This window comes from Diceros bicornis, chromosome 4 (assembly GCF_020826845.1).
Source record: "Diceros bicornis minor isolate mBicDic1 chromosome 4, mDicBic1.mat.cur, whole genome shotgun sequence".
Classification (NCBI taxonomy): domain Eukaryota; kingdom Metazoa; phylum Chordata; class Mammalia; order Perissodactyla; family Rhinocerotidae; genus Diceros; species Diceros bicornis.
The window spans coordinates 94,603,783-94,631,587 of NC_080743.1; the positions used below are offsets into that span (position 1 = coordinate 94,603,783).

A 27,805-nucleotide genomic window follows, 5' to 3' on the forward strand; every position below is an offset into this window, starting at 1 on the left:
GGCTCAGAGAGGCTAAGTAACTTGGCCAAGGCCTCACAGCTAATGGCAGACCTGGGATTATAATCCAGGTCAAATTCCAGAGTTAGTTCTTTCAACCAGCACACACAGCTCCCAGTTACTGTATAACTGTATTTACTCTAATTGCCACATGGATTGCCTTTCACTTGTAAAATTAGCTGTTGGTGGACCGTCCTGGTCCATCTGCTTGGCTGAGGTAATTTATCATGTTGGCAGAAGAATAGAATGTGGGCTAGAAGAGGACAGACAAGGAATGTCAGCCGATGAGGCCACTGTTCAATCATCAAATATTTATTTAGCAATACTTTGTATCAGGCAGTGTTTTAGCTGAACAAGACATGGTTCCTCTCAGGAACTCACCATTTATTAGCAGATACAAAAAGGAAATTGTACTACAGTAGGAAAAGAGCAATAACAACAGTACCTGAGGGGCATTCATTATGCAGGGTGGTCAACTCTGCTTTGGGGATTTGGGGCAGGCTTCACAGAGGGAGAGAATTGAGCACTCCCTTGAAAGACAAATAGTCAGGGGTAGATTCTCGCGCCTGGCAGAGGCAGCAGCTTGTGCCAAAGTAAGGAGGTATGACAAAGTGAGGAGGTCATTTGGTGGTACTGGATGGTAGGGTTTGAAGTGGGGGAAGCTGCAGGACAGGATGCTGGTGACGTGGGCAAAGGGACTTAGACCATGAAGGGTCTCCTCTTCTAGGCCAAAGAATGTGGATTATTATCTCTAACCAAGGGAGAAGCTTTGAAGGATTTTAAACTGGAAAACAACATGTCTGCACTGGATCCTTCCTGTTTGCGCTTCCATATACACTCTCCATCATCTTTGCTTTGCTCCGTGCCTTAGGAAGCTGACCTCCACGGACGACATCAGTCAGTGTATTAGTTTCCTAGGATTGCAGGAACAAAGTACCACAAACCGGGTGGCTTATTCCTTCACAGTTCTGGAGGCTAGAAGTCTGGAACCCAGGGGTGGGCAGGGTTGGTTCCCTTGGGAGGTTCTGAGGGAGAATCTGTTCCATGCCTCTCTCCTAGCTTCCAGTGTTTGCTTGCTCGGCGATCCTTTGTAGACGCATCTCTCCAATCTTTGCCTGTGTTCACATGGCATCCTCCAGTGTGTCTGTGTCTGTATGTCTTATCCTCTTTTTTTTTTTTTTTGGTGGGGAAGATCAGCCCTGTGCTAACATCTGCCAATCCTCCTTTTTTTTTTTTTGCTGAGGAAGACTGGCCCTGGGCCAACATCCATGCCCTACTTCCTCCACTTTATATGGGACACTGCCACAGCATGGCTTGCCAACCGGCGCGTTGGTGCGTGCCTGGGATCTGAACCGGTGAACCCTGGGCCGCCGCAGCAGAGCACATGCACTCAACCACTTGTGCCACCGGGCTGGCCGCTTATCCTCTTTTTATGAGGACAGTCATAGTGGATCTAGCTCACCCTACAGTATAAGCTCATCTTAACTTGATTACATTTGCAAAGATCTTATTTCCAAATAATGTCACATTCACAGATGCCAGGGTTAGGACTTGGATATATCTTTTTGGGGGACACAATTCAATCCACAACAGTCAGCAACCTTGCCCTCTGAGTTTTGGTTAGGTTAGGCCATTGGGGAGCCAGGGCAGGGGATCAGAGAGAGGGAAGAGAATAAGGTCAGGCAATTTATTTCCCCAGCTCTGTACTTTTGGGGTCACCATGGACCGCCTTTGTCTGTCAGCTGAAGGTCACAGCTCTTGAGAGGTGGCCCCCTCTACATCGTCAACCTCTCCTTCTCTCTCTCATAATTGCTCTCTCCCCTTGCCTCATTAGGCCTAGGGATGGTAAAAATACCTTGCTGTTACTAGTCTGAGGGTATTTCATTATCCCTATGATTTCTCTATGCTCTGCCCAAACTTTTTGAAATAATCTCTAGATTAAAATTTCCACAAATTACATAGTTTGAGTGCCATCTTATTCCCACCAGGATTTTGATGGAAACAGTGACAATATTTTTATTTTAGAATAATTTCTTAGGCAGCAGAGTAGAATATGGATTGGAAAGGGAGGCAAGAAAGGAGGTTCTGAGACCAGAGAAGACATTACAATAATTCAGATAAGAGTTGATTGGACCTGACCTTGGATGATAGTAGAGATGATTGGACCTGACCTTGGATGATAGTAGTGATGATGGAGAGGAGAGTAGGGCTGCACAAGATATATGGAGATGGAATTAATATGATTGGTGTAACCCTTGTAACCAACCAGATTCATCCTCACCAGATACTTGCTAGGTAAGGGGAAATTCTATCCTGTAGATTATCTTGTACCAATTTCAAAACAGGTGAAGATCTACAGATCAGAAGAAGAGAAGCAAGTAGAACAGGTGCCCCCCAAGTTTTTAAGTAATGTGACATGGAGACGGGCTTGGAGGAATCAGGAACAAATCGAGTTTTTAAGGGTTTCAGTGTCCTGTCCCACTGGGTCAGGATGGCATTTCTGGCTCCATCCCATTTTCCAGGGCCTATTAGGCGATACTGGTAAGGAGTACATGGTCCAAAAAAAACTTCCCAAGCTAGTCTGGGATCCTTGAGGAAGAGAAATGGGACATTGGGCTTCGCGCCTATGCATGCAGTGAGGTCATCGAGGTAGGAAATGAAGTCGAGCTTGTCTTCACTGCTATCTTTCATCACCCCCCTGAGAGGAAAAAAGATGGATCACTTTTCATTCTCAAGTTATATTCCTCCTGCCATTTTCTTTCTTTTTATTGGAGTCAAACTATGTTTGGAAATGTTTTTCTATGTTGGAAAGAAAAAAATAAGAGGAGTTTATCTACAGAGGGTAATTGTGAGGGTAATTAATTTTATTAAAGGAGATGGTTAAAGGAGGCAATTGCGAGAGGAGCTTTAAATAATGTTTTAGGTTCTCGAATTTCATATGAGCACAAAATCTGATCGGTCCAAATACAATAGTTGTTGAATGAATGAACATGACCAGAAAGCATCACATATGTGACCACCTAAATTATTATTATTTTTTGTGAGGAAGATCGGCCCTGAGCTAACATCTAACAATCCTCCTCTCTTTTTTGATGAGTAAGACTGGCCCATGCCCATCGTCCTCCACTTTATATGGGACGCCGCCACAGCATGTCCCGACAAGCAGTGTGTCGGTGCGCGCCCGGGATCCGAACCGGCGAACCTCGGGCTGCTGCAGCAGAGCGCGCGCACTTAACCGCTTGCGCCACCTGGCCGGCCCCTAAATTATTTTTATTGATGTTAATTGCGAGTCGAGAGGGCCATACTTGGTGTATCGGTACTAAACGTGACACAGATATGAGTATGTGAGTATAGCCTATGATACAAGTATATCTGTATGAGTATAATGTATCTGAAGGCTTTATTCCTAACTATTTCTGTTGTTGGTAAACTTTCATGATGTCCCAAAGTCATTCATTCACTCATTCAATAAATAAATATTGAGTATCTTTCACATGACAGGCACCATCCTAGGTGCTGGGTGTTCAACAGGGAATAAGACAAAGTCTTTGCTGTCAAGGAGCTTACATTCTAATGGGGGAAATCGACAGGGTATAAAAAAACAGCCAAGGGGATATGTAATATATCAGGTGGTAACGGGTATTATGAAGAAATACAAAGGAGGGTAAGGGGGAGAGGCAATGACGAGACTGGGTGGGTTGCCATTGTATATGGTGGTGCTAGAGACGGCATCTCTCTTATGAGGCCATATTTGAGCAGAGGGAGCCTGCAGGTATCTGAGGGGGAGAACATTCCAGGCTGAGGGAACAGTAAGTGCAGAGGTTCTGAGGCGGCTATGCTTGGCATGTTGAGGACCAGGGCGGAGGCTGGAGTGACTGAAGTAGTGTGGGTGAGGTGGGAGAACGGTAGGCGAGGAGGGCATAGAGATAGCTGGTTGCTCCGTCGAGCTGCGGAGCTGCAGGGAAGTTTCTTGGCAGTGAAATTGGAAGCATCGGAGGGTTTTGCAGAGCAATGCGGTGCGGTTCACTCTTGGTGTGGTGTCAAGACAACAGCCAGAGTAGAAGCAGGGAGACCAGATAAGAGGTGACAGCAAGTGTCTTGGTGAGAGATGAAGTGGCCTGGACTGGGGTGGCAGCAGCAGGGGCAAGAGAAGGGTCTGGATTCTGGATTTATTTGCAGGTAGGAGCTGACAGTATTTTCTGGTGGGGGTGTGAGAGAAAAAGAGGAGAAAAGTATCCCTCCAGGGTTTTTGATTGATCAACTGGAATGAATAGCCATTGACTGAGAAGCGGAAAAGTCTCAGAGAAGCCCATGTGCAGGATGGGCGGGGGGGTGGTGGAGGTCGAGAGTTAGTTTTTGGACATATTAAATTTAGATACCTTTTACATATCTTAGTGCAGATATCTAGAGGGAGCTGGAGTTCTGGGGATGGATTTGGGCTAGAGACACAAGTTTGGGAGCCATGAGTATATGGTGGCATTTGAAGGCAGGGGCCTGGATGAGGTTGCCTAGGAGTGAGTGTTAACAGAAGTGAGAAGAGCTCTGAGGATTAAGGTTGGGTTCACCAATTTTTAGGAGTGAGGAAGAGGAGACACCAGTAAGTGCGGACAAAGAGCATCCTGAGAGAGAGGAGAACAAAGACCAAATGGAGTTCCAGGTTCAAGTGAAGACAGGATTGCCCTTTGCTGGGGGCCAGCCCTGTGTTCCACTGGGGTGGCCTGGTGCCCCCAACTGACATGTCTATGGCCACAAATCTAGTTGATGTAAGAGTAAGGACTAAAAACATATTCTTCTGACCCCTAATGCAGTTATTTCAAACCCACCATACTGCTTCTCTAGGAATGGCTTTTATATTGAGAATCTTTTTTTTTTAATGGAATATATTGGTAAGTTTTCCCTGTAGCAAGCTATAGTTCTTACCTTTCTATGAGTTGCTCCTTTTTAGCAATCTCAGCCATCAATTTTTGGGATGGGGGTATCTTGCAGAGTCCTGTGAGAAAAATTGGAAACAACATTAAAGTCACACATGGCTTTTCCTTTGAGTTCTTTTCCTGGTCATGTCTGGCCTCCCGCTGCTCCAACCTCAGGACATGTGATAGTCAAAGCTTAGAAGGGAATCCAAGTGCAGAAGATCATTTTCTGGAGGTAAGATCCCCCTCCAAACTCACTTAACCAGGGATCTCTACAGCCAGAATTGTGAGGATGGACGCCTTGTGGCCCAGCCCTCAGCCTGGTCCTCACTGGTCATCTGCACCACTCCCTTCATCTGCTCTCATATTATATATATTTACATCTCATATTATTTATATTATATGGTTTATATACCCCCACATTGTATTTGTGTGTGTGTGTGTTATAGCTATTAGTTGGTTCAATGGAAACACTTAAAATGACCCCATTTTTATAACCCTGCTTTGGCACGTCTTCACTTTTGTTACACGGGGAGCCTCAGGCCTGGAAAGGGCCTGGCAGTCTCTCAGTCTTACAGAGGCTCCGTCTGCTTGAGTTGAGAGGACGTGCTTGTTCCCAATCTCCCATCTACAGTCTTACCACCTGGACTCTGCTTTGCTGCCCAGTCGTGCCCCTTCAGGTGCCAAGTGCCCACCCCAGGGTGAGGGGTTACTGTCCACATGAGATAGGTCTGACTTAGCTCTCTAGTGTATTTGCCACTAGGGTCCCATTTATCCTGTAAAAAGCCAGAAAGACTTAACTTGGTGGTTCCTGGGTTGCCTCTTGGAGGCTCTCTGGTGAAGCAATTCCTCCTATGGTGCGAACTTGAGTTTTGTCTTGTCAGCTCTCTCATTCTGATAGGCATTTTTGAGCTCATTATAAAGTACTTTAAAAAAAAGTCTTCTGGGGCCGGCCCCGTGGTTTGGTGGTTAAGTGCACGCGCACCGATGCTGGTGGCCCGGGTTCGGATCCCGGGCGCGCACCGAGGCACCACTTCTCCGTCCATCCTGAGGCCGAGTCCCACATACAGCAACTAGAAGGATGTGCAGCTATGACATACAACTATCTACTGGGGCTTTGGGGGGAAAAAATAAATAAAAATAAAATCTTTAAAAAAAAAAAAAAAGTCTTCTGTGGTTTTAATGTAATTGGATAATGCTGTGAAAGCACTTTAATTGGTCTTAAAGAAATAAAAATATGTGACAATTTAATGAAAGGCTGTGGAATTTTTCTGTAATGTAAATAAATGAGATTTTCTAAGCTCCTCCTCTTCCTCCTGGCTCACCTCCCCCTGACATTCAAATAACATATTTGCCCACTTAGGAGAACATACAATTTTGTTTTTTGTTTGGTGAGGAAGATTGTCCCCGAGCTAACATCCATGACAGTCTTCCTCTATTTTGTATGTGGGATGCCACCACAACATGGCTTGATGAGTGGTGTGTAGGTCCACGCCTGGGATCCGAACCTGCGAACTCCGGGCCGCTGAAGTGGAGTGAGCGAACTTAACCACTGCACCACCGGGCTGGCCCCAACATACAGTTTTGAGGTATGGTTGATATCTCTTACATTTGTACAGTGTGATAGAAGTCGAAACTACTTAGTACTGTGTTATGTGCTATTTATAAATTATTGGTGATTGTTTTTATCCATTAAGGACAAAATTCTGCTAAAGGACAGCTGGTTGGCCCAATTGTGATTGCTGTTTATATTTAAAAATCATACAAATGCAATTCTTTAAAATGCTTACTAATCTAAGACTTGCCCTACTTTAGGGAGGAGTGATAATAATAGGAACAGGAAGAACAGCAGCCATCACCTCCTGAGCATTTACCGGGTGCAGAGTACCGTGCTAACTGCTTTGTAGACATTACCCACTTTACAACATCCTTGTAAAAGAGGCTTTATATCACCATTTTATAGATGAAGGGGCTGAGATTGAGCGAGATCCTCACAAAGCCAACGAGTTTCAGAGTTGGGATTGGACCCAGTCACCTGTGCTCTTACAGTGATAACAACAGCAGTTAGTGTCCAGTGTCTAGAATATTTTTACAGGCATTTCTTAAAGGTTCTTATCTCCTCAGATCCCAACTTTATTTACAGTGAATGTTACTCTGATATCTTTCTTTGGAAGCAATGTAAAATTCTACTTCTAGTAATGAATGGAAAAGCTTAGGAGTAAATAGACTAGACTAGACTGGAGTAGACCAGAACAGAATAGGATCCTGAAGCTTCCAATAATTTCAGGTAATCTGAAGAATGTGATTATATTCTGTTGTCCAAATTTATCCCATCTACAGAGTCAAGCCTCTTTTTCCACTCAGCCACATTAGTGACATAAGCACATCCATCATAATATTATACACATATAAAATTAATTACTCGTTAAACTTTTTTTTTTTTTTGATATTTTATGTTACTTTAGCTCACATCTGCTTGATTTTGGCTAAATCACAGGGCACTAATTTGAAGACTCAGTTGATCACCAGGGCTTTAAATGGAGTCGAGGTACCTTTGAATACTCGTGTGGCCCATCGTGCTTGGACCTCCGTGCCTGACAAGATGGATCCTTTCAGGCCAATGAAGCCAATGAGAGCTAGTGTTGCCCTCTCTAGGTTTGAGGGAAAGACCTGCTTGTACAGGAACAACTTCTTTGTACAAAGGCTTCTGAGAGGTTCTTCAAAAAAGGGAAAAGAAAATGTGTATCCCGTAGTGAAGATCACAGTATCGATGTTTTCTTCCACTGTCCCATCTTCAAAGAGAGCGGAGGTTTCTGTAAACTCCTTCACGCTGGTTTTCATGGTGACTGTCCCACAGAGGATACAGGTTGGCAGCTCATCATTCACAATAAATTTTGGTTTTTTCCTTTGACACAGAGGAGAAAATTACTCACTGTAGTTGTATCTATGAGACCCCTCAGCCAATGATTTATTTGGTTAATTCAAGGAAATTGTCTGCCAAGCCAAGGGAGCGAATTGACCGATGTCTCACTCAAAGTTCCCTGACTTACTGTTTCTGTAACAGGTTTTGTCTCCCTTCTTCCACTAGGAGGCATGTGGAGAATGACTAAACCTACTCTTTCCTGCCTGGGGTTTACAATTCTCTATCTCTTGGAATTAACTTCTGGAGCAATGCTTTCCTTGGAGTGTCAGGCTTGAGTCACAACAACCCGTGTGATGAGCAGTTTTGGGTCTCACATCACCTGGGCCTCAAAGAATTGACATTAGGCAAAGAGAAAATGAGTAAGAAACTTTTTGAATAAAAATAAAAAAGTCTGAATCTGTTTATACTGATAAATATTTTCATTATGAATATCATTCTACCCAATCACAGCAGACATAATGTCTTTATAAAATTTACATATCAAATCATCTATTGGCATTAATTTTCCTTATGAGTTGAAATATATCTCACCAAAGAAAAATATTTAGGTCAATCATATAATAAAAATTGCATTTAGAGCTAGCCCGGATGGCCTAGTGGTTAAAGTTTGTGGCGCTTCCCTTTGGTGGCCCAGGTTCGGTTCCCGGGCGTGGAACCACACCGCTAGTCTGTCAGTTGCCATGCTGTGGTGGTGGTTCACATAGAAGAACCAGAAGGACCTACAACTAGAATGTACAACTATGTACTGGGGCTTTTGGGGAGGGGGAAAAAAAAAAGAATAAGATTGGCAACAGATATTAGTTCAGGACGAATCTTTCCCAGCAAAAAAAGAAAAAAAAAAAACATTTAATGACCTTACATGCATTTCAAAGGTTTTCTTTTTCTTGCCAATGCGCAATTCTATACAGATGTATATTAAAATACATAATTCCAGGAATTCCTATTGGAAATTCATACCTCTAATCATTTAGCCAGAGTAGACATTTATTAAAGGTTAGTGAGAGCTGGCCATCTGTACTCACTGATACTGCAAATATTATATTTGTAGGTGACAACCATTCGAAAATTCCTCAAAGCCAATTTAAATTTCCTGATTTTCAAGCTGGAAATGAAAAGTTTTCATGTTTCATTTTCTTCTAGCCTCATGAATTACTATTTTTGCTACCAGACAGAGAATACTCCTATTTCAAGAACTACTGTGGTACCTGATGGACATTGTATTAAGGAAATAAGCTTAGAACAGGATAAACAAAGACAGCATCACAATTGTTGAACATTTTGAGTTCTGAATAAAATAGAATGAGAAATACTGATTCAATAATTTTATCATTAAATAAAAAAAATTTAAGTACCCCTTTGGAATACTTAATCCATAATTCTCATGGTTAAATCTTTTATTACTCCTCCTCTCTTGAATCCACTTCAGTAAACATGAAGGCAGAACTTGTGCAATAACATTATGGCATCTTCTTATAGCCATCATACTTAATGGATAGCCTCCTTCTGAAGAGCGGCTCAGAACCCAGCTACCAGTTCTGGTACTGAGAAGTACCTAAAAAGTAAGGCAAGAAGGATAAATACATGTCCATCATTTTGTAGTATTTTTCTTCCATGTGTTTCAAACAGTCTTATAATATTCTGGTCTTATAGCAACAGAGGCCTGGTGAATTTGTACATTGATCTACAAACCACTATCTGTTTCTCCCTCCGTCATTGTTTTCACAAATCACTTTGACCTGACCTATATATCTGTTAAGTATTTTCATCATGTTTAATATAAAGAATTGTAGTACCAGTAATTACGCAGTTTTTCAAAATGCAAATAATGTTGAATTTAAAGTGCAGTTTTGAGAAAGCAATTTTAACTGAATTAAATAAAAATCTATTCTTTCTGGATCTAATCATTGTCCTATAATTTATGTTAAAGTGGAATAGATTTCTGATTTGTGAATCTATGCTTGGACTTTCTAAAATCATTATGTACACTTCTTGGGCAAAGTAACAGTTGCTTTTATCTTAAAACAAAGTATAAATCTGACTTCTTTTTTTTTGAGGAAGATCAGCCCTGAGCTGACATGCATGCCAATCCTCCTCTTTTTGCTGAGGAAGACCGGCTCTGAGCTAACATCTATTGCCAATCCTCCTCCTTTTTTTCCCCTTTTTCTCCCCAAAGCCCCAGTAGATAGTTGTATGTCGTAGTTGCAGATTCTTCTAGTTGCTGTATGTGGGATGCCGCCTCAGCATGGCCAGACAAGCAGTGCGTTGGTGCGCGCCTGGGATCTGAACCCGGGCTGCCGGTAGTGGAGCGCAAGCACTTAACAGCTAAGCCACGGGGCCGGCCCCCCTAAATCTGACTTCTAATAGAAAATTGGGAGATGTTCAGAAAACAACCTCCCCTTTCTATTCTTACACGGAAGTTTTGCCAGAATTACAAAGAGAGAGTGTAAAAGAAAGATAATTGGGCTGGCTAGAGCAATTTGCCCATTTAGTGTTGTTTCTGAAGGAGCATCTCTGAAAAATGCCTCGTGGTCTGGCATCCACAATTTTCCTAGACCTTTCTCGGAGATGGCTCAGTTCTGTAAAGCATGGATTCTTAAATAGTTCAGGGAGGATCATGAGTAGCTTTAAGGATATCAGAGGTTTTTTTCCTCACTCTGTGTCCACATAATTTAGCAACTGGCCAGTGTGTTTTATAATCTTGAATACCTCTCTCCGGTCACCAGAAATGATGCTGGCAGTAAGGGCATGGATTCAGAGAGGTGTACCTGAGCTGCGATTTGACTGAGCTCCACTGCAATGTCCCCTCCGGTGTTCCCAAGACCGATCACTAGGACGCGTTTGCCCTCAAAGCCATCTGGGATCCTGTATTCTTGACTGTGCAGGACCTGGCCTTTAAACTTATGGATTCCTGAGTGGAAGGAGGGATCAGAAAATCAGAAATATTTAAAGTTATAATTCCCTAGTATGCAGGCATAGGGTCTGTGGGAAAAGAGAAGTCCCAGAAACATGGCAGCGCTTTGCTCCTGCTGCTAATTGCAGGAAGCAGAACCAGCATATCATCCCCTACCCTGTTGGATGCCGTGCCCCCAGATATAGATTTAGTACACCGTGCCTTGTTAAAAATATAGGAGAACTTATATTCTGTATCAGTGTTTCCTTTTAAAGCCATTACTTAGGGAAATCAAGCTTACTGCAGACAATAAGAAATGTCTTACGCACGACCCTGAACACCCTGGGCAAGGAGTAGATTATTGATGCAAGTTATTTTACCTAATAGATATATGCTATAAGAATGTGATTTGTGTATATAACATGTTTACAAATTGAATTTTAACTCAATTAAAATTTTCCACAAAAGAAATTTTATGGCAAGTTCTTGTGTAAATAAAGTAATTATTCTTGTGATTTAGGCTGTTACTTATACCTTATGCTTATTTTACTTTATGCTTTATTGTATGCTTAATGCTTTAATACACTGTATGCTCATTTAGACTTTATTTTTATTTATATTTGTGTTTCTGACTCAACTTGCAAGCTCCTAACATTCTGCAAATGGATGTATCACTTATGATATTTACATATGTGAGAAGGGCTACCAAATATTTCTCCTCTTTATTTATTTTTGGTAATTATCTCTGTGGCATACATAAAAGACATAAATCATGGATTCACATAAACTAAGAATGGTAGTAACAGTGGAAGCAGAGGTCTTTACAGTGGAGGCTGCAGCAATGGAAATTATTCCATTATTATAATGAAAATTATGAGAGGTGCCAGAGGAAACAACAGTGATGGGGCCAGTGACAGTGACCATTAGACCAATTGATGGATGAGACAAAGCACTGACAAAGACTCAGAGAGGGAAGCTCTGCAGTTTAGAGGACCTGGCAGCCTCCCACCACAATGCTTCAAGTACTTTTGAAATTTTAATGTACAAAGATGAAACTATCTCCTAGAATATATCATTCTCCAACCATTCAGTCATTGATTCATTAATTTACTCAATAACATTTATTGAATAGCTACTATATATAACATGATTTTTAATAGGATTCTTTGCCTGCTGAGATCAGAAAAGCTGAAAACTAAATACAATAGTTGCCACATTCCAAGTGAGGTGCTAAACCAACTATGCAGAGTTTGCAAAGAATGGTACATAGAAGACCAGTTTTGTCATCCTTGGCCCCTCACCCACATTGAGGATGTCAAATTAATAAACAGAAACCTCATTAAATTGGAGTCAGGAGGCCAAAAAGGGAAGCTTTCATGCCCTACATCCACAGCAGAGCCCAACAGGAAGAAGAAAGACTTCCTCTTCTTGACCGGCAAGAAGCTCAGCCAATGAGAGACTGTCACAGCTCAGCCAATGAAAAGCCACTACACATCAAACTCTCAATTCCTCCAATGGACTCTTTGTTTACAATAGTACTCCCAACTTCCTCTTCCGCTCTATAAAAGAATCTCTACCCCCTTGCTGCTGGGAGACTTGCACACGGCTCACCATGGTTGCAGACCCCAAATTGCAATGCTTTGCTGATCCTGAATAAACTCGTTTTTGCTGGAGAAACAACTGGCTATTTGTTTAAAGTTAACAAGGACTTGAAGTTGAAGTGGGCCAGGAGTTGAAAATTGGAGAATTTCATGAAAGCATTTAAAGTGAGGTGGCATTTTCTATCCTTTTGACATGGAGCCAGGTTCACCGGGCTTCAAAGAGACCACTGTGAGACCTTGACTCTTGGAGTCTATGGAGCACAGAGACTGGTGTTTGACCCATGCCTGAAAGGCTGTGACTGGAACCACCTTCAAGGGCCGCTGGCTGCACTGGTAGCAGGTTGGCAGTGTTAGATACATAGTATTTCACATGGGCCAGATGAGAGCCATGTAGGAGAGAGCCCGTCTGATGCCACTCTAAAGGGACCTTGCACAAGGTAGCCATTGGGACAGGCAATGAGACCTTAACAGATTGTCTGTGTGGAGATGACCTGCGCAGGAACTAGGATTTAAGGAGTTGTAAGTGGCCAGCTCAAGAGTGTGTGGCCTGCAGCAACGGGCTGCACTGAGAGATCCCCAGTAGCAAAGCATTTCTCTGAAGCAGAACCTATTAAAGTACCCCACAAAGCATCAATCTTAGACATCTCCAAGGCTGGAGAAAACTAGCACCTGATTGGCACCAGTCAAGGAAAACATTTGACCTGCAATACTTCTCCTCTTTCCCTCGACTTCAAATCTGGAAGATTCAGAAACTACAGCTGGTGGATGAAGAGTCTGGTGGGAGGAGGAACTGGCAGAGAAAGGGAGAAGCCGTGTTCACCATCTCTTCCCACTGCAGCTGTCAGCCCAAAGCTTCACCATTACGTGTAGTTGCCAGTTTTGACAGTTGCATGAGAGGACATTTTGGTTATGAAAAGGAGAATTTTTTGGTGATTTTAAAGTGATCAGAGGATTTTTCTTTCTCAGAGAGTGAGCAGAAAAGCAGTGGAAACTGCCTCAAATTGCAACCAGAGGCAAGGGAAGGACAAGCCCCGCAGTTCAGGTCTGCAGGGCACTACAAGAAAAAAAATATAATTGGTTAATAATTGTACCTTACATGACCCACCCTTCCAACACTGTATGCCCCAGGTTTAGGTTTAGGGGTTGTGAGGATAAAAGGCAGTCTCTACCCTCAAGGAGCTCATCTCTGGTGAGAAATAAGTAAACAGACAATAGCTAACATTTATTTAGCCCCTATTATGCGAGTCCCAGGAACTCTTCTAAGGGCTTTATACATATTAATTAATTTAAACCTCACCACAACCCCATAGAGTGGACAATATTATTATTCAATTTTACTAATGCTGAGAGGGAGGCACAGAGAGGTTAAGCAACTTGCCCAAGGCCATGCAGTAAGTAGCAGAGCCTGGACAGGAGCTCAGGTCATCTGACTTTGGAGCTCAGCTGTCAAGCATACTATACTGCCTCCCAGAACAGGAGGTATTATAATGGCTCCAGTGGGGCATCTGGCCTAGACTGAGCTAGGAAAGGCATCCTAGAGGAGGTGATTTTTTTTTTTCAAAGGACTACATTTGAAGGATGATTAGCAATTTGAATAGAAGAGCACTAGAGGGTTCCGAGAAGGTGACACAGCGTGTGCACTGAATGCATTAGAGAATGGAGCTTCAAGCCATTTACTGAGGTTTTGCTGGAAAGTAGCTTTTTGAGGGCCCCACCTTGGTTCATAGATTTTGTATCTTTCATGTTATGCAACACAATGCCTTGCAAATGATAGGTTCTTCATAATTGCATATTTGAGCAGGGGACCCATGTAAAAGTCTAGAATGTGCAGGTAGTTCTGAGTCAATGATTATGTCAAAGATGCAGTGCCAAAAAAAAAAAAAAAAAGGAATCTATTTGGTAAATTAAAACTACTAATTCAAGAAAAAAGTAAAAGGCAACTCATATACATAAAAACAAGGTGATACCTTGTAGACAAAGCTTATCCTTTCTATGAATTTTTTTGATAGATAGGGTAGAAATAGCCCTAATATTTTCTATATGGAGAAAATGTTCCCAACTAAAACATTCATGTTCGACATTAGTCTTAACATTATTTGTGAAAGATACTGTGGTATTAGTGAAAAGCAGAAAAAGAATCTTAAAAAGAGTAAACTTTAGCCAGATGTCAGAGTGGTTTTGACAGCATTTTAAATCATTACCCAAACAGCTGTGGCTCTCTTGCACTCTGGTGTAAGTAAAGATTGACAGAAATTGCTATATTAATTCCCAAACTATTTGGCTTTTGGCCAGGGCTTTGTCTTCCAATGCCTTGCCATTTCCTTGAGGGAATCATAAGGCTACTTGATGTTATTTTCTGGATTGCTGGGGTGTTTGAGATATTTACTTTTCCACTGAAGGAGTTCAGGACACGCCACCCGAAATAGGCCAGGGTTACAACTTAACCAAGAGGAGTAAATACTTCTTAGTCTGGGGGAATCACGTGCCTCTTAGGAAGCAGGTTCTTATGACTAATTCTTAGAAGGTGGGTAATCATTCACAGTGGGTCATGACTCATAGCAGTAGTGACTAATGTTTGTTTATAGAGTGCCTACTGTGTGCTCTGTGCTATGCTAATATTTTATGTGGATGATCACATTTAATCCTCATGACTCCTCTATAAGAAGAGAACTCATTTCCACTTGGATGAGGCTTAGAGAGATTAAGTTGACCCAAGATTATTCGACCAGTGCCAGGATTTGGTCCAGGCTGTTTCACTCCAGAACTTTGTTCATAACCATTATGCTAGAGGCCACATATCCAGGGCCATTGGCCCGAGGGAACTGCAGCAGACCAGGACTCCCCAGAAACCTTACACCATGTCCATTCGCCAAGATACTCACTCTGGGAACACAGAGGAAATTGGGATTATCTGTCCTTGTGTACCCTGTAACAGATCCTTCTAAAGCCTGGTCAGAAACAAAGACCTCCTCCTCCGGAGTCTCTGAAGTCCATAGGAGTGGGTTTCTTCCTTCTCCATAATATGAGTTTTAGGGCAAAAGAGAGGGGCACCTGGATATTTCTATTGAAATCATTCTTTTCCCAGAGGTCATTAAGGTATATAGAAATGTTTGCTCTCAAAATGATCCAAGCAAGACCACCTTGCTATTCTATTTTATGTTTGTCCAGTCCCTTTCCTCGGACCATCTCTGCCAGTTGATACACTTTACACTGCCACAAGGCTCCTCCCCTCTCAGCTCTTGATTGATCTTTTGCAGCAGCATTCTTTACATATAGTCTAAGTGGAGCTAAAGGAAGTTAGAAGTAAAGGGTGAGCCATCCCAAACCCGACAAGACACTAAATTCCAAAAGTATCAGTTGTTTGAAACTTGTAACACATTTCCCCATAGAAACACTATCAGAGGAGGTGGTTATATATTCCTGTAGTACTGTGCAATTGTGTATTTAGCCCCCAGAGGAGCAGCAAGCCCGAAGATGAACCACTATTTACAATATTGCTTCTTTGTAAAATTATGTATTGAATTCTCACTCGTTCTCTTAACACATTTTTTTTGAATAGCACATTTTGTTAATTTGAGATTACATTTATAAGATTTATATTTCATTTTTTTATATTGGTCAAGGTTTGCAAGCTTTATTCCTCACACTCTTCCTTCCTTAGAAGTTCTTTCAATTTCTTAAAGAAGTTTCAAAACTTCACTTACTCAATTGCCTTTAGGGCCAATTACAAGTGACAGAAGAAGAGTAGCTTCACTACATCTTAGTAATCCTCATTTGATCTCAAAAGATGGAGATTTTCCAATTGTGAGAATATTAAAAGGAATGTGCTGTTGGAGTCAAAAGCATTTCCAAAAGGGAATTTCTAAAACTCTTTTGTGTTGATGGCCCCAGTATAAGAGATGTATGGATTAGTATGGTGGTGACTATTTTGAAGGGTGAAAATATTCCTTTGGATGTATAATTTCTGGTCTGTTTCTTAAAAAAAAAAATCTGTCAAGTCTCCTTATAGTCTCACCTCCTTCAAGTTATTAAATTACAGGTCGCTGCTGATTTTTTTTTTTTTTAAAGATTTTATTTATTTATATTTTTCCAAGTAGATAGTTGTCTGTCATAGCTGCACATCCTTCTAGTTGCTGTATGTGGGACGCGGCCTCAGCATGGCCGGAGGAGCGGTGCGTCGGTTCACACCCGGGATCCAAACCCGGGCCGCCGGCAGCCGAGCGCACGCGCTTAACCGTTAAACCACGGGGCCGGCCCGTCGCTGCTGATTTAAATGACCGGTAATTCAGTGACAAAGCTCAAAGCCTTTACTTTTTCATGACAGATATGATAGTTTTGAGCCTGATGTGATCACTGAACTTGAATCAGACAGGCATGCTAAAGCTTAAAAAATAATAATAACATTTATATTAATAAGTAAATAACAAGACCTGATACCTACATAGTGCTTTCTATCTTTCAAAGTTATTTTTTACATATTATTTCTGAGGGTGAATATAAACTTGTCGATAATCATTAGGAATTATTTCCAATTACAAATCAGTAACTTTTCTTCGAGAAGAACCCAGAAGAGTAGGCATCGGGTGGAAATTACTCACCAGGAAAGGACTCCAAAGGAAAATGGGGATTCAAGAAGCGTCCAGTGCAAACCATGACAGCATCAAAGACAGCTCTGTCCTGCTTCCCTTCTGTCTCTGTGACGACTTCCCACTGACCAGTTTCGGAGAAGTCTGGATGCTTCGTTACGCTGCACACTGTGGTCTGAAAGCAAAAGACAAACACTTTCTACCAATCACCTTGGGACCTCAGGCAGTGATTGGTGTGGTAAACATGTCTGTTATTTTGAGTGGGCCAAGACAGTCCCATGATAGGAGATCTGTCAATATTGGTTTATCTTCTTCCTAGAGAAGATAAGTAACTTGTGCCAAGTCTCAAAAGTAGTCATATGGACTAGGACCTAAAACGTCCGAATGCCTTCATTGGGAGGAAGAAACATTCAGTCGTTATTCCTGGCCAGAAGGAGATGAGTTACAATACTGGATGCATTGGAAAAATTTAGGAAAATGAGTTTTGACCCATTATAATTTTTGTGGTTCAGACTTCTAGTCATGTCTTCCCAATGGGTTTCATGAACAAAACTGATTTTTCCTTTCCTCTCTAAAATCTAAATTTCATCCTGAATGAGAGGTTTTGGATTTAGAGGAGGAATCAGGAAATTCATTATTTTAATGATTTGTTTGAGGAAAACATGAGAAGCAGAAATGAGGAGTCTTTATTATCTGGCTTATTCATATAGAGACAAAATCAGGAAGAAGTTTACTTAAGCATCCCATTTTCACTAGATTGCTGAATGGGCCAGCCCTACTCATCAAGCTTCACAACCCAAGGTGTCTTACCCTAAACTGAATGTATTTCAGAAGGTCAAAGTGCTCAGCAAATTCTTGAAGATAGTCCCAAAATTTTTCTTGGTTCATGAAATTGGGATAATCTTCTTGGAAGGGGAAGTCACTGTAACACGACATTTCTTTGCAGACATTTGTCACTAATGACCTGTAGACCCTGGTCATCCCATCTTTAGAAGTTTCCTGTGGTGAAAGCATAGTTAGCCTGACGGGGTATTGAAGACTAATTTTAGAAACAAACAAAGCCCCCTTTCAACCTATGTCCCCTTCCAGCCTTGTCCCTCTGTACTCTCTCAATCTTCATGAAAGAATCATCATGCACTCGCAGCCTCTGTTTTCTCATGGACTGCTCAACTTGTTGTCTCGTCTCAATCTCCATCACTCAAAAACCAAAACAACAAAACAAAATGATCTATATTAAAGGCACCAATGAACTTCTTGTGGCTGCAACTAATTTCTATTTCTCCTTCAAGTCTTTTTCTTAGCCGTCACTTTCTCTAAGAAGCCTTCTACGCCCCATCAGATCTGCATAAGGTAGCTCTTGTGGCCCCACGACACCCTGTACTTCTAACATACAACTGATCACACTGCATTGTGATGATTTGCTTACTGTTTCTGTCCTCCACCAGACTGTAAGGAGTGCGGGGTCCCTGTCTATGTTGTCCCCTATTGTGTCCTGGTAGAGGGACATCATAAGTACTTGTTGAATGGATGAAAGTAATACTACAATTGCGTTTTTGAATAAAAAGTATACATATGACTGGAAGAAATTACATACAAATTTTAATAGTGCTCACTGTGGATATTGGTATTATGTTTAGTTTGTATTTTTCCTTTTGTTTAACTCAATATTATTTTCTAAAGTTAATCTAGACTGCTTTAGAATAGGAGAAGGAAACCAACCCAATCGTGGGGTCAAATAGCAGAAGGTACACAAACCAGACCCAATACTTTCTTTCCATGTTGACATTTGGTGGCTTGATGAAACTCTCAGTACATCATAAGAATTTTTTTTCCTAGTACACTATAATCCTAGGGTTGTGACCATTCCTGCTTACATATATTTGCTTATTCTATTTTCTTCACTATCCATCAAAGATTGGCAAATGCCACTTCCTCCATGAAGGCTTCCCTCATTCACACCAGTTTGAAGTACTCTGCCCCACACTGAGGTCCCACTGAATGTTGCTCTTCTCTTCCCCTTGAAGCATTTAGTACTTGGGCTTCCCATCTTCTAACACCTTACACACCACCACTGGGGCAGATCCCTCGATCCCCACTGAAGACCCTGCCACGCCCAGTAACCAGGACCAATCCTGGCCAGAGGCAGGTGGTATTTAGCCACTTCCAGCCCCACTCTCTAATGCTCATGTCATCTAATGGCTGGCCTAGCCCTGACCATATCCCACTGGGCTGCATATTCCACTCTTAAGAAGGGTTGATCAGTGCCTGGGTTCCTCTTTTTCTGATAATGGGAAGGCTTCTCCCCCCCCACCCCGACTTTTCAAGGTCTGGATTCTTGCCTCACTTTTGCCATTCTCTTCCCAAAGACCTGAGCAATGCCTGGTGGCTGGGGCTCCACTCCCTGATGCCAACTTCCATCATCCCTAGAGTCCTCTGCTCCATATTCACAATGCCTTTCAGCTTACCCAATGTGACACTCCGCTGCTACGTCTTAGAACGCCCATGGTCTAGAAATCATCGTAACTTCTACGTGTACGTCTCAGACTCAACTCTTCCTTCTTCTCTCTTCCCACTGTCCCTGCCCCTGCTCTGACAGTTCTCCAGGTTCACCCCATCACACTGCATCCCGCACAGTGTCGTTAGCACGGCGCCATGCCCCAGCTTGTGTTGCGGCAGTGTGCTGCTGCCGTACTTGATCACCAAAGTAGGCTAAAGCCACCACACCTGAGCAGGGACAAAGCACACGGCCAGATTACGACTGACGGAGGTGGGAGGGTCTGAACTACGCACGGTAAACTTCCATAGTCCCCCGATGTCATTACTTCTTTCAAAGCAGGTGGGCTCCAGGTCCTCATCCAAGCAGCATTTGATGGAGGACAGGCCACTCACACCAGCTCCAACCACTGCAACTCGCTTGGCCATGGTTTGCTCTGTTGGAAGAAGGTCGAGCAGAGCTTCTTTATATGACAAGGCTGGAAGGGAGCCCTTGTCACAAAACTCAGCTTTTTTTTTTTTTTTTGAGGAAGATTAGCCCTGAGCTAACATCTGTTGCCAATCCTCCTCTTTTTTGCTGAGGAAGATTGGCCCTGGGCTAACATCTGTGCCCACCTTCCTCTCCTCTCTATGGGGCGCCACCACAGCATGGCTTGACAAGCGGTGCATTGGTTCGTGCCGGGAATCTGAATCTGTGAACCCCCGGCCACTGAAGTGGAATGTGCAGACTTAACCACTAGACCACCAGGCTGGCCGCCAGAACCCAACTTTTTCAGTGATATAAATACTCTCCTTTCACCTTTGAGCTGAGGCAGAATGACATCTTGGTTAAAAATTGAAGGCTCTGGGGGCCGGCCTGGTGGCGCAAGTGGTTAAGTGCGAGTGCTCTGCTGCAGCGGCCCCGGGTTTGCTGGTTCGGATCCCGGGCACGCACTGACGCACTGCTTGTTAAGCCATGCTGTGGCGGCGTCCCATATAAAGTAGAGGAGGATGGGCACGGATGTTAGCCCAGGGCGTCTTCCTCAGCAAAAAAGAGGAGGATTGGCATCGGATGTTAGTTCAGGGCTGGTCTTCCTCACCAAAAAAAAAAAAAAAAAAAAAAATTGTGGGCTCTGAAATCAGACTGTTTTGGTTTAAATCCTAGGATTTAGGTTAAATCCTTCACTTATTAACAGTGTGACCTTGGGCTACCTGTTTATCTTCTCCCTGCCTCAGTTTTATCATCAGTAAATGTAGGTGGAAATAATAATAGTAACAATGCCTATTTTAAATATTTGTATGAAACTAAATGACTGATACATGTTGGAAGGGTGTAGGAGTGTATCTGCTACATAGTAAGTGCTCAGTTAAATTTAGCTCCTATTATTAGCTAGTGTTCCGGGACCTTGATCCCCTCGGGACTTCAGATCCCCTTAGTAAGAAAGGGGCCCTTTGCTGGCACCTAGCTGCTCTGAACTCTAGGAATGGCACCCAGCATAAATGTTAGTTTTTATTCAAAGCATCTAGAGTCCTGAAGAACAGCTGGTCCTGGGCCATGTCCTATCATGTAACAAAGATATTTCATGAATTGAGGGAGGTTCTTAAACCTGACACAGAGGCAAGATTGACCATAATACAGAACAACGTTCCCAAGGAAAGTCATATGGGGCATTCTAGAGTCCAAGATGAGGTCATACGGAAATGCGGATGCCCATGCTTGCCAGGGGAGACTGGAGGAAACATGTGTCTTGGAGATTTCTAACCAGTTTTTCTTGATTTTATAATTTGGGCTTCTGTACGCCTCAACATAGCTTTGGCTTTGATCAGATGGGCTAACGAGTTAGTTAATTCCAGCAAATCAGGATCATGTCACACTCAGGCCCTTGACGTGTCAGGTGCTGCCTTTCCCTCAACTCCCTTGGCCAACTGAAAAAACACATCAAGAGCAGTGGAGACCTCCAAGCATTTGTTTTATAAAATATTCATAACTGATTTGACTTTGCCTTTGAACACAAGTTACTTTTTGAAGAATGATCTTGCTGTATAATCCTTATGTGATTTCTGTAGTGTTATGCCACTTATCATAGTGGTATTTGAGTTGGGGAAACCACGAGAGAAAATATTTATTGATCCCTAAGCACCAGGAAATGGGAGAACATACAGCATCCTCATTTGACATGACTTGAGGTCACACTGCTAGCAAGAGGCCAAGTCTGAAGCGTCTCTGGGTCTCTGACTCGGAGCCTGGATGTGCGCATCTCGTTGGTCTGAGAGCCGAGGTGTCCTGTGATTTCCTGCTACTAAGCCTCTCCCCTCCCCGTGCTCAGCTTGCTGCTGCACCTTTGGCACGGGCTTGGGGGACTTTGTCCCTACGGCTTTGCAGCTTGCCTCTTAGATCAGGACCCGCAGGCACGGAAATAGTAAATTTATGACTTTACCGGGGGCAGAAGAAGACCTCTGAGCCCTTGGACCCCTTGGACTCACCTGGAGCAGATCTAGGGACTTGCAATGAGGATCAGAGGTATGTCTCAAGGCTGCCTGTTTCCAAATCTTACTTGCCATCCTGCCCTTTGTAAGGTTGAGACCTTCGTGCCTGGCTTTGTTACTTATAGCAAAACTTACACTTCTTCCCCTTAGACTTTGGTTTATTTAGGAGGCTCTATTGATTTGGGAGAGCTAGGTAGGCTGCAGTGAGAACAGACTTTGGAGGCATCAGAACTGAGTTTGAACTCTGTCTCTGCAGCTGACTAGCCATGTGACCCCGAACGACCAGAGGTATTTACCTTAAACACCTTAAGACTTAAACACCTTAAGATTTTTATAAAATAAGAAAAATACCCATGTTGAAGGATTGTTTCAGTTTTAAACAAAGTGACATGACTTACACAAAAGTGCCGAGCACCAAATGTTTACTTAGTGTGCATTCCCTCCTCCCCAATTCCGTGTCTCCCTCCTTTCCTCTCTTCTCCCTCGAAAAGACAGCTCACACAGATAAAACTGATCAACAAGTTCGGGAACAAGTAGGTAAACATACCTGTGGTTTCCTTTGGGTTGAGGAGTAGGAGGTCTAGACAGCTTCTAATCAGAAATAAATGGCTCCACCAATAAGAATGCTGGAATTTCCAGGCCAGTAGGTGGAGGTCTGGGGTTGGCAGATCTTGGCTGTGCTCTGTCTTTGCAATAATAACATGAAAGAAATGGTTGCTAACTGCACTGGTAAAATGCAAAATGTGCTGCAGTGAATAGACTGGAGACAAATTAATTCATTCAACAGACGCACCCTGGGTACTACTAAGGGCAGGTGTGGGAGCCCCAAAGATGATGGCCAGTGGCTAAATAATAGTAGGAATAAAAGACCCAGTGACTGTCCACAAGGAGATGCCACTGTGTGGAGAGAAGCCAACACACAGCTTCTGTGTCATGTGGGATGTCCTATGGCGGCAGGGAGCTCTGGGTACAAACACTTGCACACATTCTTGGGCTGTTTAGCTATGCCTGGAGACGTGGGCAGAGACACAGGGTGGGCTGTTTCTCCAGGGCAAAAACACCTTGTCCTCTACAGACTGACTTAGATACTGAACCAGCAGCAAAAACAAATTGGGAATGCACCTCTTAAAATTACCATATTTACAGAATATGAATTTCTGAGTGGGGGCAGCCATTTAAAAAATATCTTTATGTGAACAAGGGCAGTTGGTGAGTGAAATGGAAATTGGAAGATCTCAGTTCTAATTCTGCTTCTGCCTCTAACCAACTGCATAAACTTGGACAAAATTCTTGATTTCCCCGTGAAATTGTTCTCACATTTGTAAAATAGAAGGTTCTAGTAGTTTTCTCTTTGTTCCCTTCTAGCTTGAAAGAACTCTTTAAAAAATGAATGCCAAATAATTGGTGCCAAAAACAGATGTGAATTGAAAGGTAGGGAAGAATACTGCAGGCTTGGAGGATCAGAGGACATAAGAATGTGCAAGCTCTTTGTAAACTATAAAGTGTGCTGTAACCATAAGGTCCTTTGTAGCTCAAAGGCTGCTTATATTTAGTTCCTTAACAGAATTAAGCCCTAAACTATTGAACTGGGCTTTTGAACATGAAAACCCCACGACAGATCAGAAAATGTAGGAATCATTTTTGAGACATGGAGAGACTTGGGTGATTTGCAAATCACGTAATCGACTATGATATATTTGAGTTTGGAATTTGATGTGTTTATATTTCTTATTTTCACCCCACCAATGCTCTGACTTTGTTACAGGATTCCCTATCATACCACTTGTGGAGTCTTTTGTGTTTCCCAATGTCTGGCACTCCCATCTCATCCATCAGATGAATCAGAGATGAGTCTAGAATCACAGAAAGTCTCATGATTCTGCTATTCTCACCAACACCTTCCTGTCGATGGTTTCCCCCTGCATCATAACTTTGTTTTCTTACAATGTTCCTTTGCTTCCTCACTTTCTCCTTCATTCTGTTGCTTTAATCCTAATCAAGAGGCTCCTGAAGAAGAGAATCACATTCACTCTTAGGGAATGCACTCACCAAGGAGGATATTCATCCTCTGCAAAAGCAGCTTCTGGAAACATTTCCCCATTAAAAAAAAAAAAAAATCCAGGACACTTACCTTGTTGGCATAGAGCAGATACTCTGACAAATTATTTCTCAAAGCCAATAGTCAAAGATAGTGTTCGTCTTTAAAAAGAAAATCTCGAAACTCAAACTCTGTTCTAAAAGAAAAATAAAGGCAGGCTAACTTGAATCAAAGTGCTCTCAGTTTAAAACAAAAACCATTAGTCTTTCCTGTTGTGCTGATGACAGCAGAAAGTTATCACTGAGGAAAAATAAGTTGTGTAGGACAAGAGCTTGAGACTTCCGTGATCTCAAGGGAGGGCTAAATGACGCGTTAGAATACTGCTTTTGGATTCGAAGGACATGAACGACTTCCGCCTCTTGCCCCCACCCTCCTAAACGTCACAGTTCCGGCAGAGTCCTAAACTTAAAGGGAAGCACGTGGTAAGCGCTTTGTTCTCATTATAGCCTTTAGAGGGCGCCAAGTCACCCCAAATCACAGGTCTCAGCGAAACAGGCGTTCGTTCTACCTACTGAACTCTGACTCTTGTCCCTTGAACCAGCGTGGGAGCTGTCTGAAGGAGAAAGTAGTTTAGGGAACTATCACCTTATTAAGTTCTTCCATGTCTAGAGTTCTCTAACCCCAGAAGTGTGATTTTAAAATTCAGAACTTATAAGGAATTTGAGCAGTTTCATCCTTTCAGAAAGTGTCAGCAGAGGGAGCTGGTAAAATGTGTTTGAGAAAGCATAAGATTAGTTTTAGATATTAACCTAGGGCACAAGAAGAGGAATAATTACAGAAGCAGTGACAATAATAGAATACTGAGTAGGCATGACATTTTTTCCTTTTTTTCTTTCTCCATTGAGTTGGAAGGAGAACTCAATGGAAGCTAGCTTAAAAGACCACCTCAGGTTCACTGAAGAGTTTCTAGACCAGGAGCACGAATGCAAAGGCCCACAGGGGTCAGAAGGTAACCCAAAGGAGGGAAGAGGGCCAGATAAGATCTGACTGGAAAGCGCATCCACCATCTATTAAGTTCAGCTAAATGGTGCTATTTGAGAGCATGAGCCCAATATTCCCGGGTTTTAGGATTTTTTCAATAGAAACTAAATCTAGATTTTTATATGAAATCTTCTGTTGGCAACAAATTAATTTTTTTTTTTTAAAAAAATATCAAGCCCACAGAAATGTTGAAAGGACAGCTTCATTAATGAATACCAATGTATCCCTCAGCCATTTCATCAACTACTAACCTCTTGGTATATTTTCTTTTGCGCCCCCCATGCATGCATGCATGTGCGCGCGCACGCGCACACACACGTCCACATATATCTGAAAGTAGTCTTCAAACATCAGGATGCCGTCAGGATTTTTCAGCATGTATCTCAGAAGAATAAGGGCATTCTCTCACACAATCACATTACCATTACCACATCTAAGACCGTCAATATAAATTCAATAATATCATCCACAGTCTACTTTCAAATATCTCCAATTGTCCCCAACATGTCTTTATCTAGTGGTGAACCAGATCTGGCCTGTACAGTGAGAACGTGAGCATCTATTCTAACCCCAAGTTCAGTAATATCACGGTAACTTGACAATGGTCATGGAGGGAATATTTACACCATGGAACTTATCAAACACTGCAAATATGGGATCCCCCCAGACCCCCAGCCGGTGGTTAAACATTTATCGGCATACCATTCTTTTTTGTTTAACAGCTTTATTGAGGTATAATTAATATACAAAAAAAATACTGCGAATATTTAATGCATATAATTTGATGAGTTTGGACATATGCATACACCTGTGAAACCATCACCACAATCAAGGTGATAAACATATCCATCACCTTCGAAAGTTTCCTCGTGCCCCTTTGTTTGTTTGTTTTAGTAAGAATACTTGACATGAGATCTACCCTCTTAACAAAATTTTTAAGTGCACAATGCAGCAATTCAACTATAGGCACTATGTTGAACAGCAGATCTCTAGAACTTATTCATCTTGCATAACTGAAACTTTATAGCCATTGAACAACAACTCCCCATTTCCCCTTCCACCCAGCCTGTGACACCACCATTCTACTCTCTGCTTCTATGAGTTTAACTATTTTAGATACCTCATATAAGTAGAATTACAGAGCTTTCTCTTTTTGTGACTGGCTTATTTCACTTAGCATACTGTCTCCAGGTTCATCAATGTTGTTGCATATGGCAGGGTTTCCTATTTTTTTTAAAGGCTCCCATAATATTCCATTGTATGTGTATACCACATTTTCTGTATCCATTCATCTGTCAGTAGACATCTATTGGCTATTGTCAATAATGCTGCAATGAACATGATAGTGTGGATACCTTTTGGAGATTCTGATTTCAATTGTTTTGGATAAATACCCAGAAGTAGTATTGCTGGATTGTATGGTAGTTCTATTTTAAATTTTTTGAAGAACCTTCATACTGTTTTCCATAGCAGCTGCACTATTTTACATTCCCACCAGCAGTGTAGAAGGGTTCTAATTTCTTCACATCCTTGCCAATACTTGTTATCTTTTATTTTGTTTTTGGTAATTGCCATCCTAACAGGTCTGAGGTGATGTCACATCGTGGTTTTGATTTGCATTTCCCTGATGATTAGTGATGTTGAGCACTTTTTTATATACCTGTTAGCCATTTGTATGTCTTCTTTAGAGAAATGTGCATTCAAGTCCTCTGCTCATGTTTAAATTGGGTTATCTGTTTTTTTGCTGTTGTTGTAGGAGTCCCTGATATATTTTGGATATCAACCCTTTATCAAATGTATGGTTTTCAAGTATTTTTCCCATTCCATAGGTTGCCTTTTCATTCTGTTAACTGTCTCCTTTGCTGTGCAGAAGCTTTTAAATTTGATGTAGCATCACCTGTTTACTTTTGTTTTTGTTGCCTCTGCCTTTGGTGTCATACCCAAGAAATCATTACCAAGACCAATGTCAAGAAGCTTTTCCCCTATGTTATCTTTTAACAGTTTTATAGTTTCAGGTCCTTTTATTTTTTTGGGGGTGAGGAATATTGTCCCTGGGCTAACATCTGTGCCAATCTTCCTCCATTTTTCTTGTATGTGGGATGCTGCCAGAGCATGGCTTAATGAGCTGTGTGTAGGTCCACGCCTGGGGTTTGAACCTGCGAACCCCAGGCTGCTGAAGTGGAGTGCACAAACTTAACCACTATGCCACTGGGCCGGCCCCTACTTTTTTTTTTTTTTGCTGAGGAAGATTAGCCCTGAGCTAACATCTGTGCCAGTCTTCCTCTACTTTTTATATGTGGGTTACTGCCACAGCATGGCTAATGAGTAGTGTAGGTCTGCGCCAAGGATCCGAACCTGCGAACCTGGGCCGCCGAAGCAGAACGTGCCAAACTTAACCACTATGCCATGGGGCCAGCATCTCAGGTCCTACTTTTAGGTCTTTAATCCATTTTGAGTCAATTTTTGTATATGGTGTAAGATAAGGGTCCAATTTCATTCCTTTGTGCATGAATATCCAATTTTCCCAGCAACATTTGTTGAAGATTTTACCATTGTGTGTTCTTGGCAGCCTTGTTGAAAGTCAATTGACTATACATGTGTGGGTTGATTTCTGGGCTCTCAATTCTATTCCATTGGTCTATATGTCTGTCTTTATGCCAATACCATACTGTTTTAATCACTGTGGTTTTGTTTCTTAGTTCCGAGAGTTTTTTTGTGGAGTCTTTAGGGTTTTCTGTGTGTAAGATTGAGTCATTTGCAAACAGGTAATTTTACTTCTTTTCCAATTTGGATGCCTTTTATATCTTTTTCTTGCCTAATTGCTCTGGCTAGGACTTCCGGTACTATGTTGAATAGAAGT

At 42.2% G+C, this 27,805-nt stretch overlaps 1 protein-coding gene across 3 annotated transcripts; it reads right to left on the bottom strand.

Annotated features, from left to right (window-relative positions):
• Positions 1–293: 293 nt before the first annotated feature.
• On the bottom strand, positions 294–24,235 carry FMO4 (flavin containing dimethylaniline monoxygenase 4). Of its 3 annotated transcripts, none has more exons than XM_058540084.1 (10): positions 23,998–24,235; positions 22,414–22,548; positions 19,698–19,837; positions 17,718–17,906; positions 16,920–17,082; positions 10,596–10,738; positions 9,183–9,382; positions 7,460–7,812; positions 4,918–4,987; positions 294–2,695 (listed from the first exon to the last, which is right to left on the bottom strand). In XM_058540084.1, the coding sequence occupies exons 3-10, from the start codon at positions 19,827–19,829 to the stop codon at positions 2,275–2,277; spliced, it is 1,671 nt and encodes a 556-aa protein (XP_058396067.1). In that variant the 5' UTR covers positions 19,830–19,837; positions 22,414–22,548; positions 23,998–24,235; the 3' UTR covers positions 294–2,274. The 3 variants fall into 3 exon arrangements, with proteins under 3 accessions (XP_058396067.1, XP_058396066.1, XP_058396068.1); XM_058540083.1 differs by having other exon boundaries at positions 22,414–22,552; XM_058540085.1 differs by having other exon boundaries at positions 22,265–22,552.
• Between the last annotated feature and the right edge of the window lie 3,570 nt (positions 24,236–27,805).

Coding starts and splice junctions, on each gene's coding strand:
- FMO4 (XM_058540084.1), bottom strand. CDS start 19,829: ATGGCCAAGCGAGTTGCAGTGGTTGGAGCTGGTGTGAGTGGCCTGTCC. Junction 17,907..19,697: donor GGGGACTATGGAAGTTTACC/GTGCGTAGTTCA, acceptor CTTTCACCACAG/GAAACTTCTAAAGATGGGAT. Junction 9,383..10,595: donor TCAGTCAAATCGCAGCTCAG/GTACACCTCTCT, acceptor CTTACTTTTTAG/GTACTTCTCAGTACCAGAAC.